This window comes from Symphalangus syndactylus, chromosome 9 (assembly GCF_028878055.3).
Source record: "Symphalangus syndactylus isolate Jambi chromosome 9, NHGRI_mSymSyn1-v2.1_pri, whole genome shotgun sequence".
Taxonomy (NCBI): domain Eukaryota; kingdom Metazoa; phylum Chordata; class Mammalia; order Primates; family Hylobatidae; genus Symphalangus; species Symphalangus syndactylus.
Window position 1 is genome coordinate 124,065,954 of NC_072431.2, and position 20,986 is coordinate 124,086,939.

Sequence of the window (20,986 nt, forward strand, 5' to 3'; positions counted from 1 at the left end):
TCTCACACACATACATACACAATACCATTTTATTTTTCCCAGGTGAAAAATGAGATTTGGACTTTCAAAATTTACTAATTTGCATAGAAATAAATTTCAAAATGCTTAATGCAAAAGCTTTATGCCTATACCATAAATTTAGGAAGTCAGCCTCCTAAAAGGAATATTTAAATACACAAAGACACTTACGCGATGAATATTATTTACTAGAATTAAAATTTAAGGGCCACTAAGAGAAATGGAAAGTGATATTTATATTAGCAAAAACAATGCCCATGTATAAATACTACTCCTATTCTTGGTGAAAAACAAGAATCAATCATTTTTTTAGTAAAAATTCAGAATAGCATATTTATTAGCCCATTAGTTTTGAAAACCTCCTACAAAATCAGAAACATGTTCTTTTAAAGCAAACCTAATAGTTCATTGGAAGTAAAAATATTATCAAGAAATATTACCTTCACCACAAAGCATAACCATCAAAGCACTTTCCAAAATCATATTTAATGCTAGCAATCATTATTATTATATAATCAGTTAAACCCCCAAAAGTATTGGGAAAAAATATACACTTGACCATTTTCAATCACAAGTTCTTTAGAGAATAAAACATTCTTTGAGCAAAACCTCATGAGAACTAGAATTCCCTTTTCAATATAAAGTCTCTCCTAGAGCTGTAACTAAATATTACTGAGTGGCAGAAAAACAAATCTCAAGAAATGACGGACTTAAGAAAATTTCATTGAAGAAAGCACAGAGCAAGTTCTAATAATACCAATTTGAAAACGAAAGCTCCCCTGCTTCGGGAGAAGCAGATATAAAAACTCACAGTAATGTCTAAAAGACCCAGCTGGATCTGTTGAGCCTCAGATGGACTTTAATAAGCATGATCACCAAGCACCTTAAACTAGAAATTCAGTTTTATTTAGTAGTTGATTAAATCATTATTAAATTCATAGATTTTTAAACTAAAAGCTCGATTCCCAATCAAAACTTTTTATAGTCAAATTCTGTCAAATTTCATATTCTGTGTTCACATCTTCATGTAAACATGAAAATAAATTTGTTAAGTCCTTGGATGTCCTATGTTGAAATCCTACTAATTCTATGACATTCAAAATAATAATTATATACCGTTAATTTATTAGTTATATCTTTTAAATCTATACATTGAATAGAAGTAATTTCATTAATATAAAAGTATAATTAGAATAAAAAGAAATGATAAATGTTTGAGATAGTAATTACCCAGATCTGATCACTTTATGTTGTATATATCAAAACATCACACTGTACCCTATAAATATGTATTAATACAACTATTTTGTGTCAATTAAAAATAAATAAAGTACAATTAAAGTTAGCTGGTTTATATTTATTAAATACCCACAAAAGACAACATACTCAGTTTAGACTTTTCCAAAATTGTGTTTTATATTTATATAATATCGCTCTCAAAACAGGGGAGCTGTCACTTTCCAACTGGTTTATTAAGACTTTCTGTATCCTGGGCTAGATGATCTCTAAAGCCTCTAACAGCTCTGCTGCTGTATCTAGCCCAGGATACAGCATAAGGCTATGCTATACTAACACATACAAAGTTATTTGTAAGTCTCAAAATTTGCTCAAGTCTTTGTATCTTATTAATAACACCTTGATCTCACAAGTAAACCTATGGAGGATAGTGACTTTAACTTTCTTTTCCAATGTAACAGAGAAAATAAAGATCAAGACTTAAATAATGACCATGAACATGACCTAAACTAGAAAACAAGCTAGTACCTCAAAGGGGAAGAAAAATTACCTGTCAATAATTTATGCTTCCCATCCATAGTCTGTAAAATACTGAAACTATTATGCTCAAAAGAAATATAACTGTGGAAAAGACACACTGGGGTACGTAAAATCATGGCATGTCATTAAAACAATTTCATTTCCAAAAGCAAAAGGGAAAATTTTCCTCATAAGTCATTCTCTCTTTGGTCAACAACAATTATGAATTCAAAGCACAAATAACAGCCAGACTGTGAATGCAGAACTAGAAAAACTTCATTTCTTATGGCTTAAAATTTTAATTTGGGAGAAACATCTTTCAAGAGAAATTTTTCAAGCCTTCTTTCCCCCAAAGGCCACTAATCTACTGAGAAAAGTCAACAAAGGAATATGTACAAGAAAAAAATATATTTAGGAAAAGTGATAGAATAGTAATTTATAAAAAGGAAAACATTGTACTTACTATTTAAAGACATTTTCATTAAACAGGTCTTAAATTTCATATTATGGTCAGGTAAAGAAATAGAGAACAACAGCTCTAATAAGCATAAAACAGAAAAAGATAAAAGCTAATAGGGAAGAAGAAAGAAAAGAAAGATGTTAGAAAATAAGACGCAAAGCTATGAGTTTAAGAGAGATGAAAAAATTAAGAGGAACATATTAACAGTCTGAGCCACATAAACTGTACATCACTTAATCTGGCAACCTGAGTAAGTTTTTCGAACATCCCATTTGGCAAGGAACTATTACATTATTCACAGATCTGCAACTGCCTTTAGCAATCCATCAAGCTTTGAAGAAACACTTAGCCTACAATTTTCAGCATCATTATCAAAACAGTAGTGTTTAATGGGTTAATATAATGAATACAATGAGTGCAGACGGTCCCAACAGGAAAACAAAGGTTGCTGGTGAGCTGCCACTTGCATTATTTTAGGCCATATATCACTCTGCAAAAGTTTTAGAAAAAAAAATCTGTTGGTACCAAGTAAAATTTTTTAATCACTAAATATGAATATGCTCTGTGGTGAGTTAAACCAGTCTCATTTTATTTTGTATCTACTCACTAAAGTGCTAGAAAACCAGAATTAGGAAAATTCATGCAACCTATATTGGTGATTATGTCTTAACTCTTGCATTTTTAGTTATAACCCTGGCTTATTTTCCAAACTACTGAGTACAATATCTAATAAGCAAGCAAACCAAACACAGCACTCAGCTCAACAACCCTGACATATTTTTCTCCACTACTGATTCAACCTCCTGAACTAGGAGGTAAGAGTTAAAACAGCCCATGAAATTTAAGATAACATTACAGTGAACAGATGCTACAGTAGACTACACAGAGGGCTCTTAACTTTCTAAAACATCACATTCAAAACACCAAACTGCAAACTGATTTCTAAAACAAGCAATGATATCAGTTCCCTGAATCAGAACACAGCAAATATCTTGAGATAAATGGAAAATGTATGTAATACTGGATCATCTGAAAAAACACTGAAGAGTTTTAACTATAACCTATTATTAGCTTTCGATCTGGGCAGCACTGATTTGGTGACCAATTCCTAGTATAACCCAGGGTCCACCTCTTTTGAGAAGGATAATATCCATTGTCCTCAATAACTAAATCACTAAAACTTTTGGAATATAACTGAAAGTGAAGTAGTCAAGCCTCTGAGGAAAGTATGTAGGTGTAGAGCAAAACAAAGAAGTAATACAGTATTACCATAAGCTTTACACCCTCCCTGGTGGGGTCCCCAGCAAACTGCAGAGAAGAGGATTCTGCATCAACCAAATAAATCCATCGAACAAATGTTTATTGAGCCAAGTACTATAGTGGAATCTAGGTATGTAAAATGAAGTAAGCTAACCTCAATGCATTCATATCCTCTTGGGAGACATAATACACATCAAATTTCAGTGAGTATTATGATAAAGATGCTGAACTAAGTACTAAAGAAATACTGTTGAGGAGGCACAGAATTTTAACTTAAGGTGGATGAGAGTGGAGAAGATAGAATCGCAGAAAGCTTCACAGATTGCAAGATATCAGAGCTGGGCATCACAGGATGTAAAGAAATCTGCTAATGGAAAAGAAAAGGGGCATTTTAGTCATTGCAGGTAAAAGAAATGAATAACCTGAATAAAAATAAGAATATATGAAAAGATGGGTTTAGGTCAATGCAGTGGTTCATGCCTTAATCCCAGCACTTTGGGAGGCCAAGACAGGAGGACCACTTGAGGCCAATTGTTTGGTGCCAGCCTGGTCAACATAGCGAGACCGCATCTCTGTAAAAAAATTTTTAAGCTAGCCAAGCAAGGTGGCACACATCTGCAGTCTCAGCTACTCGGGGGGCTGAGGCAAGAGGATCTCTTGAGCCCAGGAGTTGCAGATTTTAGTGAGCTAGGGTTGCACCACTGCACTCTAGCCTGGGCAAAAAGGTGAAACCCCATCTTTAAAAAAAAAAAGAAAAGAAAAGATGTGTGTAGAAAACAAGGAGCACTCTAATGTGGCTAAAGCAAGATAGACAGAGGGCAAAGGCAAAAGAAGAGGGTAGAAAAGTTAATATGAAGACAAAAGGAAAAGGTCCTGAGATTATACAACAAGAAGCTGGCCATTATTCTGAAAACAACAGGGAGACACTGAGATGCTGATGAGTTTTGAATAAAGAGAGGTTGACAAAAACAGATCAATATTTTACAAAGATAAATTTGGTTATGGTGTAAAAGCTAGATTACTGGGGAATGGAGAGAGAGTGATCAGGTACAAAACAATTACAAAAGGAAGTCTTTGAAATCATCAGATGTATTAATTACAAACCCTAATCACCCTTAATCTAAGTAATACTGTTTTATGCACGATAAAAAAAAATAAAAACATTTGAATATGTTTTTGAAAATTCTATAATTCAGAGTTTTTACTAGTTCAGTTAGTCTCCCCCAATTATTCCAAAACAGAGAGGTTTCATTACGTATATCTTTGATGTAATCAGCATTTCCAGTTTTGGAAATTTTGTTATCAATGTCACTAAAATAACTTTCGTACTATTATCTCATGGAATGTGGTGAGGAAAAACCCTGCTATACATCAAATATGACCTAATAAAGTGATTGCCATAGGGTTTTCTTTTTTATCCTTACCATTACTAGCTCTTCCCGTAATTCACTGCAACTTTTTTCATTATACTGGAGTCTCTTTGAAAGGTCTATAATTACTTTCTTCTGTTCCTCGATCTCTTCATTTAGTTTCTTGTTTTTGGAGAAATACTCTCTTTCTAATCTGAAAAGTTAAAGTGTCAGAGCAGGTTTTTCAAACATGCTTATATCAACTGATATTACACACCTTCAAGACATATGGCAGATGTACTACACATCATCTGTTCATGCTAAAAGACTTTTTAAGGCTTTCCTTTTTCAAACAAAAAGTATTGCATATCCTTAAATGAAAAACTTCAAAGCAATATGACTTCCCCTTTGATAGTAGGTACTTGTAGTATGTCCAAGGCTATAAGCAAAACAGATTTGGTTACTGTTCATTTGGTTTCACCATCATTTTTGATGAGCAAAACCCACCTACCATAGTTCACTTAGCTCAGAGACTATCTCAAGACTGAGAAAACAGTACTACCAAACAACTTTAAAATTAAAATACAACATTAGAAATGGAACAAGTGTCTCACATCTGAATGTCCATGCTAGTAGAAAATGTGGTGGCATGGAAAATCCAAAAGGAAAAATAATCAAAAATAATTCACATTCACTTTGAAGACATACAAATTTCTTTTCAAAGGATTTGCCTTCCTATTTAAATTTTGCTCAGATAGGCCAGGTGCAGCAGCTCACACCTGTAATCCCAGCACTTTGGCAGTCCATAGCAGGAAGATCATTTGAAGCCAGGAGTTTAAGACCAGCCTGGGCAACAAAACAAGACTCCATCTCTACAAAATAATTTAAATATCAGCCAAGCACAGTGGTGTGTGTCCGTAGTCCCAGACACTCAGGAGGCTGAGGCAGGAGGATTGCTTGAGCCCAGGAGTTCAAGGTTGCAGTGAGCTATGATTGCGCCACTGCACTCCAGTCCAGGTAACAGAGTAAGAGCCCATCTCTTATATATATATAAGACACACACACATATATATACACACACACAGCCATTTGTGTGTGTGCGTATGTGTGTGCGTGTGTGTATATATATATGAGATAGGGTATACACGCACATACACATATAGGTATATAAATACACACCCACATATATATGGGAGAAAAAAAAAAATATATATATATATATTGTTCAGGTTAGTATTAAACTGTGTTTACATTCTGTATGAACATATAACGAAAGGTAGCTTGGAAGTATTTTCATTTAAAATTTTCTATAGATAATCTACCAAAGGGATAATTTTAATTCAAATTAAAATGTTGTCACTGTTTTAAATCTGAGATCTTCCTGAAAATGTAGTAGACCTGTTTCCTCTGATTAAATTATAATGCAGGAGATAGGGTGGCTCAGTATAATGAAGTCTAAATTACTACTATAATCAAATAAAGAGGTAATTTTTGAGTAGCACATAACCTTACTCTGAGCAATCAACATTATTTTCTCTGGGGTGGGACACAGACAATTCTAGTGTTAATTTTTTTGTATATTCTCCTTTAGATTAAGAATATTCCAAGGCAGAGTAGCTCGAATTTAAAATAAACATGTATAAAAGGATTGGATGGTACATTTATGTAAATCTCTCAAAGTAGAACTAAACTATAAAAATGAGTCTAAGTAGAGAAAAGATAAGAAAATCAATCCAGGAGTCCCAACGTATAAAGGAGTCCAGAGAAAGAAGATGAATAAGGTGCAAAGAATAAACAAAGCAATGAGAATTTCCCAGAAATTAATTACTCCAGTCTCTAAAATTGAAAGAGCTTGACAAGTACCTAGCAAAATGAAAGAAAAACGATCCATGTCAGGCCCATCATCATGAAATTTCAGAACACTGGGAACAAAAAAGATTCTACAGAGTGCCCATCAAGTATGGAAACACACATATTATTATTTTATCATGTATAATAATGTAACATAAGTAAACCATTTCATATATAATCACCTAAAGATTCCAGACTTGATGGCCACTCTGTGTTAAGTTACCAGAGGAAAACGTGGACTACATACAAAAGATCAGGATTCAACTGACTTCAGATTTCTCAAACACTAAAACTGAATGAACAGCCAGCTGAACTATGAAAAAGGATAAAGATCAAAAACTTTCAGAATGCAAGTTTTAAATTTTCCTCTGATAAATAATTTCCCAAATAGCTACTTTCCAGTGGGGAAAATCAAATAAAGAAGAAGGCACAAGATTATCAAAAAGAGATCCAAAATACAAGAGAATTAGAGAGAATTCCAAGGATAATGTTAAAGGGAAGTCCCTGGGTGACTGTGTACAGGGAACCTAAAAAACAACTTATCCAGCTCGAGCACTTCCAAGATGGCCGAATAGGAACAGCTCCAGTCTGCAGCTCCCACGGAGATTAACGCAGAATATGGCTGATTTCTGCAATTCCAACTAAGGATCACAGCTCCTCGCCACCAACAGAACAAAACTGGATGGAGAATGAGTTTGACGAGTTGACAGAAGTAGGCTTCAGATCGGTAATAAGAAACTTCTCTGAGCTAAAGAAGCATGTTCTAACCCATCACAAGGAAGCTAAAAACCTTGCAAAAAGATAAGACGAATGGCTAAATAGAATAAACAGTGTAGAGAAGAACTTAAATGACCTGATGCAGCTGAAAAACACAGCACAAGAACTTCGTGATGCATGCACAAGCTTCAATAGCCGATTTGATCAAGTGGAAGAAAGGATATCAGTGATTGAAGATCAAATGAATGAAATGAAGGGAGAAAACAAGATTAGAGAAAAAAACAGTAAAAAGAAATGAACAAGTCCTCCAAGAAGTATGGGACTATGTGAAAAGACCAAACCTGTGTTTGACTGGTGTACCTGAAAGTGACAGGGAGAATGGAACCAAGTTAGAAAACACTCTTCAAGATATTATCCAGGAGAACTTCTCCAACCTAGCAAGACAGGACAACATTCAAATTCAGGAAATACAGAAAACACCACAAAGTTACTCCTCGAGAAGAACAACCCCAAGACGCACGATTGTCAGATTCACCAAGATTGAAATGAGGGAAAAAATGTTAAGGGCAGCCAGAGAGAAAGGTCAGGTTACCCACAAAGGGAAGCCCATCAGACTAACAGTGTATCTCTTGGCAGAAACCCTACAAGCCAGAAGAGAGTGAGGGCCAATATTCAACATTCTTAAAGAAAAGAATTTTCAAACCAGAATTTCATATCCAGCCAAACTAAACTTCATAAGTGAAGGAGAAATAAAATCCTTTACAGACAAGCAAATGCTGGAGAGATTTTGTCACCACCAGGCCCGCCTTACAAGAGCTCCTGAAGGAAGCATTAAACATGGAAAGGAACAACTGGTACCAGCCACTGAAAAAACATGCCAAATTGTAAAGACCATTGAGGCTAGGAAGAAACTGCATCAATTAACAGGCAAAATAACCAGCTAACATCATAATGACAGGATCAAATTCACACATAACAATATTAACCTTAAATGTAAATGGGCTAAATGCCCCAAGTAAAAGACACAGACTGGCAAATTGGATAAAGAGTCAAGACCTATCGGTGTGCTGTATTCAGCAGACCCATCTCACATGAAGAGACACACAAAGGCTCAAAATAAAGGGATGGAGGAAGATCTATCAAGCAAATCGAAAGCAAAAAAAAAAAAAAAAAAAAAAGCAGGAGTTGCAATCCTACTCTCTGATAAAACAGACTTTAAATCAACAAAGATCAAAAGAGACAAAGAAGGCCATTACATAATGGTAAAGGGATCAATTCAACAAGAAAAACTAACTGTCCTAAATATATATGCGCCCAATACAGGAGCACGAAGACTCATAAAGCAAGTTCTTAGAGACCTACAAAGAGATTTAGACTCCCGTACAATAATAATGGGAGACTTTAAAACCCCACTGTCAATATTAGACAGATCAACGAGACAGAAGGTTAACAAGGATATCCAGAACTTGAACTCAGCTCTGCACCAAGCAGACCTAACAGACATCTACAGAACTCTCCAGCCCAAATCAACAGAATATACATTCTTCTGAACACCACATCGCACTTATTCTAAAATTGACCATATAATAGGAAATAAAACACTCCTCAGCAAATGTAAAAGAACAGAAATCACAACAAACTGTCTCACAGACCACAGTGCAATCAAATTAGAACTCAGGATTAAGAAACTCACACAAAACCGCTCAACTACATGGAAACTGAACAACCTGCTCCTGAATGAGTACTCAGTAAATAACAAAATGAAGGCAGAAATAAAGATCTTATTTGAAACCAGTGAGAACAAAGAAACAACATACCAGAATCTCTAGGACATAGTTAAGGAAGTGTGTAGAGGGAAATTTATAGCACTAAATGCCCACAAGAGAAAGCAACAAAGATCTAAAATCGACACCCTAACATCACAATTAAAAGAATTACAGAAGCAAGAGCAATCAAATTCAAAAGCTAGCAGAAGGCAAGAAATAGCTAAGATCAGAGCAGAACTGAAGGAGATAGAGACACAAAAAACCCTTCAAAAAAGCAATGAATCCAGGAGCTAGTTTTTTGAAAAGATCAACAAAATAGATAAGACTGCTAGCAATACTAATAAAAAAGAAAAGAGAGAAGAATCAAATAGATGCAATAAAAAATGATAAAGTGGATCTCACCACTGATCCCACAGAAATACAAACTACTATCAGAGAATATTATAAACACCTCTATCCAAATAAACTAGAAAATCTAGAAGAAATGGATAAATTCCTGGACACATACACCCTCCCAAGACTAAACCAGGAAGAAGTTGAATCTCTGAATAGACCAATAACAGGTTCAGAAATTGAGGCAAAAATTAATAGCCTATCAACCAAAAGAAAGCCCAGCACTGCACGGATTCACAGCCAAATTCTACCAGAAGTACAAAGAGGAGCTGGTACCATTCCTTCTGAAACTATTTCAATCAATAGAAAAAGAAGGAATCCTCCCTAACTCATTTTACGAGGCCAGCATCATCCTGATACCAAAGCCTGGCAGAGACACAACAAAAAAAGAGAATTCTAGACCAATATCCCTGATGAACATCGATGCAAAAATCCTCAATAAAATACTGGCAAACTGAATCCAGGAGCACAGCAAAAAGCTTATCCACCATGATCAAGTTGGCTTCATCCCTGCGATGCAAGGCTAGTTCAACATACGCAAATCAATAAATGTAATCCATCACATAAACAGAACCAACAACAAAAATCACATGATTATCTCAATAGATGCAGAAAAGGCCTTTGACAGAATTCAACAGCCCTTCATGCTAAAAACTCTCAATGAACTAGGTATTGATGGAACGTATCTCAAAATAATAAGAGCTATTTATGACAAACCCACAGCCAATATCATACTGAATGCGCAAAAACTGGAAGCATTCCCTTTGAAAACCAGCACAAGACAAGGATGCCCTCTCTCACCACTCCAATTCAACATAGTGTTGGAACTTCAGGCCAGGGCAATAAGGCAAGAGAAAGAAATAAAGGGTATTCGGTTAGGAAAAGAGAAAGTCAAATTATCCCTGTTTGCTGATGACATGATTGTATATTTAGAAAACCCCATCGTCTCAGCCCCAAATCTCCTTAAACTGATAAGCAACTTCAGCAAAGTCTCAGGATACAAAATCAATGTGCAAAAATCACAAGCATTCTTATACAGCAGTAAGAGACAGAGACCCAATTCATGAGTGAACTCCCATTCGCAATTGCTACAAAGAGAATAAAATACCTAGGAATCCAACTTACAAGGGATGTGAAGGACCTCTTCAAGGAGAACTACAAACCACTGCTCAAGGAAATAAAAGAGGACACAAACAAATGGAAGAATATCCCATGCTCATGGATAGGAAGAATCAATATTGTGAAAATGGCTACACTGCCCAAGGTAATTTACAGATTCAATGCCATCCCCATCAAGCTACCAACGACTTTCTTCACAGAATTGGAAAAAAACTACTTTAAAGTTCATATGGAACCAAAACAGAGCCCACATAGCCAAGACAATCCTAAACAAAAAGAACAAAGCAAGCTGGAGGTATCACGCTCTCTGACTTTAAACTATACTACAAGGCTACAATAACCAAAACAGCATGGTACTGGTTCCAAAACAGAGATATAGACCAATGGAACAGAACAGAGGCCTCAGAAATAATACCACACATCTACAACCAGATCTTTAACAAACTTGACAAAAACAAGAAATGGGGAAAGGATTCCATATTTAATAAATGGTGTTCAGAAACTGGCTAGCCATATGCAGAAAGCTGAAACTGGATCCCTTCCTTACACCTTATATAAAAATTAACTCAAGATGGATTAAAGACTTAAATGTAAGATCTAAAACCATAAAAACTCTAGAAGAAAACCTATGCAAAACCATTCAGGACATACGCATGGGCAAAGACTTCATGACTAAAACACCAAAAGCAATGGCAACAAAAGTCACAATAGACAAAATGGGATTGAATTAAACTAAAGAGCTTCTGCACAGCAAAAGAAAGTATCATCAGAGTAAACAGGCAACCTACAGAATGGGAGAAAATTTTTGCAATTTATCCATCTGACAAAGGGCTAATATGCAGAATCTACAAAGAACTTAAACAAATTTACGAGAAAAAAACAAACAACCCCATCAAAAAGTGGGCAAAAGATACGAACGGACACTTCTCAAAAGAAGATATTTATGCAGCCAACAGACATATGAAAAAATGCTCATCATCACTGGTCATCAGAGAAATGCAAATCAAAACCACAATGAGATACCATCTCACACCAGTTAGAATGGCGATCATTAAAATGTCAGGAAACAACAGGTGCTGGAGAGGATGTGGAGAAATAGGAATGCTTTGACACTGTTGGTGGGAGTGTAAATTAGTTCAACCATTGTGGAAGACAGTGTGGCAATTCCTCAAGGATCTGGAACTAGAAATACCACTTGACCCAGAGATCCCATTACTGGGTATATACCCAGAGGATTATAAATCATGCTCCTATAAAGACACATGCACTCATATGTTTATTGTGGCACTATTCACAAAGACTTGGAACCAACTCAAATGTCCATCAATGATAGACTGGATTAATAAAATGTGGCACATATACACTATGGAATACTATGCAGCCATAAAAAAGGATGAGTTCATGTCCTTTGCAGGGACATGGATGAAACTGGAAACCATCATTCTGGGCAAACTATCACAAGGACAGAAAACCAAACACCACATGTTGTCACTCATAGGTGGCAACTGAACAATGAGAACACATGTACACAGGGCAGGGAACATCACACGCTGGGACCTGGCGGGGGGTAGGGGGCTGGGGGAGGGATAGCATTAGGAGAAAAACCTAATGTAAAGACCTAATGTAAGCGAGTTGATGGATGCAGCAAACCAACATGGCACATGTATACCTATGTAACAAACCTGCACGTTGTACACATATATCCTAGAACTTAAAGCCTAAAAAAAAATAAAAATAAATTAAAAAAAAAAAAAACTTGTCCAGACCAGAAAAAGTAGACAAAAGAGTCCAGGAGGAACATCTCTTAGAAGAAATTTAAAATGATAGCATCTCTGAGGTGTAGGAACATGAGAGACTTTCGGTTCTGTTAGTGTTTACAAATAATTTAATAGGTAATTGGTTAATCACATAAACTAATACAGTTTAAAATGAGGCAATTATTAACTATTCTCATCTGTTGATTCTGCAAATATTTTCTGTTTTGTTTTGGTTTTTAGACAGCGTCTCACTTGGTCGATCACGCTGAAGTACAGTGGCATGATCATAGCTCACTGTAGCCTCGAACTCCTCGGCATAAGCAATCCTTATACCTCAGCCTCCCAAGTAGCTGAGACTACAAACACGCGCCACCACAAGCAATCCTCCCCCACCTTGGCCTCCAGCAATCCTCCCGCCACAGCCTCCCAAAGTGCTGGGATTACAGGTATGAGCCACCACATCCAGCCCAATTCCATAAATCTTTATTTAGCAGCTCTTATGTACCTTTCTAGGCACTGACAAGACAGCAATAAACAAAACAAAGTTCCTTGTTACATAAGACAGACAATAAATAACAAAGAACACAATAAAATGTGCTATAAAAAAAGATGGGTTAACAAAAATTAAACTGTAGAAAAAATAAAGTATGCTGAACCCAAAAATATAACTCTATGGAAAGGATGGGAAGAGGGAAGGAGTAAGTGTCTGTGGTGTGGGAGAAGCATATAATAGAGATATATACGTAGAAGCCAATAGATATCTAAAGGCAGAAACTGAAAAAATAGCATACTATGCCTGTTATTTAGAAATATGAAATCAAATATCAGAAGAAACAGCAATAAGATTTGAAAGTAGATGCATCAAAGGAGTAGAAACTGATAGTGGAGAGCAATGGGGCATGAAACTGCTGTTTTTCATGAGCCTAACAGTACCATTTTATTCATTAGACTGTGTACGTGTATTAATTTGATAAAATCAAGATTTTAGTTAAAAATTACTGTTACTCAAAAAATACATAATTAAGTGCACCTGTCATTACACACACAATATACACACAGCTTTTTTTTTTTTTTGGTACTATTTTATAAATAAAGGCCAAACTGTGTCCATTGAAATGGGGGAACACACCTTGCTGTTGAGCATTCTGGCAGACAAAAAAGCCGGCTCCTACCATGCTGCTAAACTCCCAACCAACAGTGAGTAAGTGGAGCAAGAGTAGGGCAGGTTAAGGAGATGCCTTGTCTCTGAAATCTGATGGGAAAGGGCCAGGGCTTAAAAGGTGGAGGATTTAGGAAAGAAAGGGAAGAGAGAAGTAAGTCTGTAGCTAGGATCCCTTCTTTCCTACTGGAGTCCCATTTTTTGTTTTTCTTTTTAAGACTTCAGCTAAGAATTTGACAATAACAGGCTATTTTAACAAATAGCCATCTTTGGACTATGTTTTATATATAATGTAAACAAAAATAGTACTACTAAGTTACAATACTGTTGATATGTTTATCCTTTTGGGTGATATATTTAGAAAAATAAATTCCTAAATATTGAGTCTAAGAAATAAATTTAGATGCAGTCCATTCAGCATGATATATTTGACTAATGATGTTTCAAATTAAATTTATGTTTCAACTATACCTAAGGATTACTATGATCTCTTTCTCCCTACTATTGCCCAGCAATCAGTTATCACAGCTAATTAAGACTTTACTATATTTGAAAATTCAGATGGTTAATAGGTACAAAAATACAGTTAGATGGAAGGAACAGGATCTAGTGTTCGGTGGCACAACAGGGCAACTATAGTTAACAATAATTTATTACATATCTCAAAATAAGTAAAAAAGTGGAATTGGAATGTTCCTAACATAAATAAATGATAAATGCCTGAGTTAACGGATAGCCCAATTACCCTGATTTGATCATCACACATTGTATGCTTGTATAAAAATATCACACGTACCCCATAAATATGTACAACTATTATTTACCCATAATTTAAAAATGTTTAAAAAGAAAACAAAAGATTATTGAAAAGCTTTAGTTTTATACTGCAAGTTTTAGATGGAAAAAAATTTACACTAAGAAATTTTGATTATAGAATTATGGAATATACACACTCCATCTAACATAATTTCATGCAGGAATGTCTACTGTTAGGAAACTATGGACCAAAACTATAACTCTGCAGTACACACACAGCTTTTTTTCTCCTGCCTTTTAGTGAGATCCTGCCGAGGTCTGCCTGGCAAGAAACAGAAGCTTAAGAACCTTAACCAATGGCAGGTTCAAGCATGATGAACTGCTACATCAGGTCACAACAGGTAAAACAATATTCTGCTCCAAAACTCCACATTCTCAAAAGTTGTAAGTTAAAGGTATTATTTACCTTAAAGACCTAAAATCTATCAATTCTCTCTTTGGAATACATTAACCAAAACTTAGAACTACTTTGAAACAACAGAATTTTTTTCAGAAATTCAGAATCTTCTTTAAAAAATATTTAAGAAATTCAGAATCGTCTTTAAAAAAGGTTTTTTAAAGACGATTCTGAAGTATAATCAGAAGTACAGGCAGAAAATGGAAAATGGAAGTACAGGTAGATCCCTCAAGTCACATCATTCCTTCTTATACTACAGATAGTAGGGATGGCAGTGGCTTTCATTTCACATACACAGAAAAGGAAGATGGGATGGGAAAAGGAAAGTCACAGAAATGTTCAACGATTATTGGGCTTTAATTATTACTTGTCATTATTTATTTATTATTATTTAACTTGTATTATTATGACAGTTATATACAGATGAAGAAGAGATAAGGGACATTATGTCAAAGCATTAGGAGTGTTAGTGCCTAGTTGGAATATGTAACTAATGTTTAGAATTGTCAGTTGGTGCTTACTGGAATACTAAACTTGAGTAAAAATTTTCAAGTACCAAAATACAAATAACAGCAAAACAAAACTTAAGGAAAAAAACTGCTTTGGGGTCCAATTAGGAAAGTATATAGGTTAGACTCAGAGCTTAATTGTTAGCAAGTAGGTTAAAATTCCTCCAGTTCAATCTTTATGAGACTCTCTTCTTCAACATCCATGACAGAGAATCATCCACTCTGTGTTTTAAATTTCCCAAGGCAGGGAACTCACTAGTTCCCTGAAAGATGTCTATTATTTCATTGCTAGAAAGCTTTAATTACTGGGAGCTCATTCTGACTTCTTACAGTTTTACTTGTAGGTCCTAATCATTACCTTAAAGCAAAAGTAAAGAAATCTGCACTATATTCTACACAGAAGCCTTTCAAATAGATTTATATGCAGAATAATATTTGAATACATATTTGAATAATACTTGAATACATTCAAATATATTAAATGTGTGCATTCAAGCAATGGTTCAAAGAACATAAAGAAGAAATAAGTCCTTCGAATAACATTCACAGAATGTCATTTAAGTCATACTAGAGGAAGCAAGGAAATTCAGTTAAGAATTATTGGTTTAAAATATTACAAGCATTATTAATTATAGAAACGAACATTTTAAGAGTTTTAAATTTTTTCAGTCTTTCAGGTGCAATCTTCATGATTTTTGTCACACTCACAAAAATTACCACTATTTAAGTAACACTTTCACTTAAATTAAATTAACTCACTTCTTATAATAAATGAAGCTTTTCTTTTCTTTTTTTTTTTTAGACTCAGTCTCTCTCTGTTGCCCAGGCTGGAGTGCAATGGCGCGATCTCAGCTCACTGCAACCTCTGCTTCCCGGGTTCAGGTGATTCTCCTGCCTCAGCCTCCCAGATAGGTGGGATTATAGGTGCCCACCACCACACCTGGCTAATTTTTTTATTTTTAGTAGAGACGGGTTTCACCATGTTAGCCAGGCTGGTCTCGAACTACTGAACTCAGGTGATCTACCCACGTCGGCCTCCCAAACTGCTGGGATTACAGGTGTAAGCCACCATGCCCAGCCAATAAGGCATTTTAAAAGGGATCTTTATAATGTGGCTATAAATGGAAAACCATTATCTACTTGCCATAAATAGAAACTAAGATAAAAATATAATTCTAATATGCCAATGTATTATCATGCCACATACTAATGGTAGTATGAATTTCACCCTCTGGGGGAAATGGTTTAAAATGTCTACTATTGACTTATTTTTGGAAACATATTAATGCATTATAAACTTCTTAAAGCATTTCACAGAATTTTGAAGATGAAAGGCTTTTAAACTGAAAAAGGTTAAAATCAGTAGGAGTCAGAAAGATTCTAATTCTGCCACTTAGGAGCTGTATGTCCTTACTCTGGCTAAGCCTCAATTTCCACATCTGTAAAAGAGATTTTTTAAAGTACCTTCCTCATAGGGTGTTAGACAAATGAAACTATGCAATGCTATGTACGTAGTGAGCCACAGTGCATGTTGGCCACTAGTAGCAGTGTTACTGCTATTATTATTATTTCTGTAGTTTGAGAAAATGCCATATATTATCCATCTTCATATAGACCATTTTACGTGACTTAGAAATCTTAGCCCCAGATCTTAGCCTTAGATCATAGCTCACTTCAGCCTTGAACTCCTGGGCTCAGGTGATCCTCCCACCTCAGACTCTCAAGTAGCTGGGACTACAGGTGCACACCACTATACCCGGCTAATTTTTTTATTTTTTTGTAGAGACAAAGTCTCACTATGTTGCCCAAGCTGGTCTTGATACTTAAAGATATTGCATTACATCAATCATATAATACAAACTACATTAATGTATTTACTTTCTAGTTTATTACTCAATTTCTTGGGCTACTTGGAATATACTTCAATATCCAAAAGAGCATTTCCATTTTTAGCTATACAGGAAAGTACAGTTATGTTTTATGAAGTCACTTACCCCAGTCTACCACTGACAATAATGGGAGCTATATCTAAAATACATAGTATACATTCATATTTTATATAGCTTTTATAAAATCTTTATGTTAATTTAGAGAATTTTACAGTAGAATACTTACAAATTTAGTTTTGCAAAGCTCTCTTGTGCATTATGCTTTTCTCGCTCATATGCACTTTCAACTTCTTTGAATTCATTCTTGAAAATTTCCAAATCAGCAACAGCTTCTGCTTGACTGGCCTTTTCTACTTGCAAAGCTCCTTCAAGGTCTCGAATCCTTAACTACCAGATGACAGACAAGTAATTAAATCAAGCTAAGAAACGCTAGCATCAATCTTAAATTGAGGAGAATACTTTGTCAGTAACAGATTATCATTCACCCAAGCACTTCTTTCTTTCTGCTTTGGCTTAAAAAAGAAAAATAAACAAACAAAAGACAGTTTATTCCCTTTCTCAATATGTTTAAATGAAAGGAGAAAGAGTAGAAGAATGAAGAGTTAACTGTGTTATGAGAAATAGGCTGGTACAATATAACCCATTCTATCAAAGAAAAATAGATATATAGATACAACTCAATCTAAATTTTCAAAGTTTCAAATTTTTACCTACTAATCCATTCAGATACTTCTTTTATAAAGTATAATAAATTAAATGCCTGGGTTTTTTAAGAGACAAGGTCTCACTTTGTCACCCAGGCTGAAGTGCAGTAGTGTGATCACTGCAGCCTTGAATTCCTGGGCTCAGGTGATCCTCCCACCTCAGCTTCTCAAGTAGCTGGGACTACTGGTGCACACCACCATACCCAGCTAATTGTTTTATTTTTTGTAGAGATTGGGTCTTGCTATCTTGCCCAGGCTGGTCTTGAACTGCTAGCTTCAAGTGATCGTCCCACCTTAGTCTCCCAAAGCACTGAGATTACAGGCATGAGCCACTGCTCCTGCCCTGGTTTTTGAAAACTAAAGGGAAGTATTCTTCCTCTCTTACAAGAAACATTATTACATGAGTATCTTTATAAGCCTAAGAAATTTAACACATCTTTTTATTCCTGAGATTTCTTACTATAGAAAAGTGATGTTCTTATTGTCCAACAATACTATTTGACTGAAATATTTATGGTTATAGTGATTTGATATCTGGGATTTACTTCAAAATAGTCTGGAGGCAGCCGGCGCCTGTAGTCCCAGCTACTCAGGAAGCTAAGGAGGGAGGATCGTTTGAGTCAGGGAGTCAGAAGCTGTAGTGGGCTGTGATTGCATCACTGCACTCCAGCCTGATTAACAGTGAGAACTTCCCTCAAAATAAAAAATTTTAAAAAAAAATTTTAAGTCTGAAACTGAGAGAGCTCTAGGAGGTAAGAGATAAAGCACCATTGACGTGAGGAAAGTATTGAAGCTGGGCGATGGGTATATGGTAAGTTCATTTTACTATTTTACTTTTGCATATACTTGAAATTCTACATAAAAAGACATTTTAAAACTATATTCCCAGGCCAAGGTGGGCAAATCACCTGAGGTCGGGAGTTCGAGACTAGCCTGACCAACATGGAGAAACCCCGTCTCTATTAAAACATACAAAATGAGCTGGGCGTGGTAGCGCATGCCTGTAATCCCAGCCACTAGGGAGGCAGAGGCAGGAGAATCACTTGAACCTGGGAGGCGGAGGTTGCGGTGAGCCGAGATCGCGCCATTGCACTCCAGCCTGAGCAACAAGAGTGAAACTCCATCTCAAAAAAAAACTATATTCCCTGTGTTCACCAACCATAGGATGAATAAACAAGTGCACTCCAACAAAATAATTATATGTAGCTGTAAAAAGGCTACAAAACAACTCGTGTGAGTGTGTGTGAGTGTGTGTGTGTGTGTGTGTGTGTAAATTTAAGGGCCTACAGGCCAAGCGCAGTGGCTCATGCCTGTAATCCCAACACTCTTGGGAGGCTGAGGCGAGCAGATCATTTGAGCTCAAGAGATTGAGACCAGCCTGGGAAACATGGTGAAACCCCGTCTCTACAAAAAATACAAAAATTAGCTGGGCGTGGTGTCACACGCTTGTAATGCCGGCTACTTGGGGGACAGAGGCGGGCAGATCACTTGAGCTGGGGAAGTCAAGGCTGTAGTGAGCCAAGATTGCATCACTGCACCCCAGCCTGGGTGACAGAGCAAGACCCTGTCTCGAAAATAAATAAATTAAGGTGTAAAAGTGTAGTTTTGTTACCTGGATATATTGCATAGTGGTAAAGTCTGGACTTTTAGTGTAACCAACACCCAATAGTTTACACTGTACCCATTAAGTTATAACTCATCCCTCAACCCCATTTCCAGCCTCCCACCCTTTTGAGTCTCCAGTGACTATTAATCTACACTCTGTGTCCATATGTACACATTATTTAGCCCCCAATTCTAAGTGAGATCATGTGGTATTTGACTGTTTCTGAGTTGTTTCACTTAAGATAATGGCCTCCAGTTCCATCCATGTTGCTGTAAAAAACATGAGTTTATTCTTTTTTCAAAACAACTATTAAAAAGAAAATTCTCAGCTGGGCGCGGTGGCTCATGCCTGTAATCCCAGCACTTTGGGAGGCCGAGGCAGGCGGATCATGAGGTTAGGAGATCGAGGCCATCCTGGCTAACACGGTGAAACTCTGTCTCTACTAAAAGTACAAAAAAATTAGCCGGGTGTGGTGGCGGGCGCCTGTAGTCCCAGCTACTCAGGAGTCTGAGGCAGGAGAATGGCATGAACCCAGGAGGCGGAGCTTGCAGTGAGCCAAGATCACGCCATTGCACTCCAGCCTGGGTGACAGAGCGAGACTCTCTCTCAAAAAAAAAGAAAAAAAAAAAAGAAAATTATCTATGTAGTTCTCCACATAGTGTTCAAGAACAATGTATTGCTAATACATGTTGAAAATAGCAGGTTCCACATCAGTGTATATAGTATGCTACATTTGGGGTAAATAAGTGAAAAGAATAAAAATAAGCAGGCAGGAGGGTAGAGGAATGGGAGGGACAAGAATAAAGCAAGAACTCTCAATCTAATATTGTTTTAATTTTTGAACTCTGTAGATAGTTTACCTTTTCAGAAAATAAAGTTTAAAAGAAAAATAGTTTCTTTTTAGAAAATAGTTTAAAGAGGGGGCGGGAACAGAAAAAAAATGCTTCATATTAGACAGAAAATGGGCTTTAGAACCATAAAACTTGGGTTTGACGCTGTCCAAACATGACAGATACTAGAATAAAACAAACAAACCGACAAAACTCAGGCTGAATCCCAGATCTACAAAATTAACTAATGCGACTTTGGGCATATTACTAAAACTCCAAATATATGAGGCTTCTCATCTATAAATAGTGAATAATAATAATATCATCTAGACTATCTACTTTGCAGGGTGGCTACAAGGATCTAATCAGGCAATTTGTTGTTGTTGTTGTTGTTGTTGTTGTTGTTGAGCTGGAGTCTCGCCGTGTCCCCCAGGCTGGAGTGCAGTGGTGCGATCTCAGCTCACTGCAACCTCTGCCCCCTAGGTTCAAGCGACTCCCCTGCCTCAGCCTCCTGAGTAGCTGGGATTACAGGTGCCTGCCACCACACCCAGCTAATTTTGGTATTTTTTTTTAGTAGAGACGGGGTTTCACCATGTTGGCCAGGCTGGTCCCGAACTCCTGACCTCCAGTG

The 20,986-nt window shown here is 36.3% G+C and overlaps 1 protein-coding gene across 50 annotated transcripts in view; it reads right to left on the reverse strand.

Annotated features, from left to right (window-relative positions):
* Window positions 1–20,986, reverse strand: part of CCDC171 (coiled-coil domain containing 171) — a 416,355-nt gene that overhangs the window by 284,009 nt on the left and 111,360 nt on the right. For 37 of the 50 annotated variants that reach the window (XR_010113576.1, XM_063609151.1, XM_063609129.1 and 34 more), the window contains 2 exons: window positions 17,442–17,602; window positions 4,918–5,056 (listed from right to left, as the gene is read on the reverse strand). The exons of the other annotated variants lie outside the window; for them this stretch is intronic. Coding sequence is in view for 36 of the 37 variants with exons in the window: in XM_063609151.1 (XP_063465221.1) it covers window positions 4,918–5,056; window positions 17,442–17,602 (300 nt within the window). In the remaining variant the exon portion in view is untranslated. The remainder of the gene's footprint in view (window positions 1–4,917; window positions 5,057–17,441; window positions 17,603–20,986) is intronic. 50 annotated transcript variants of the gene reach the window in all.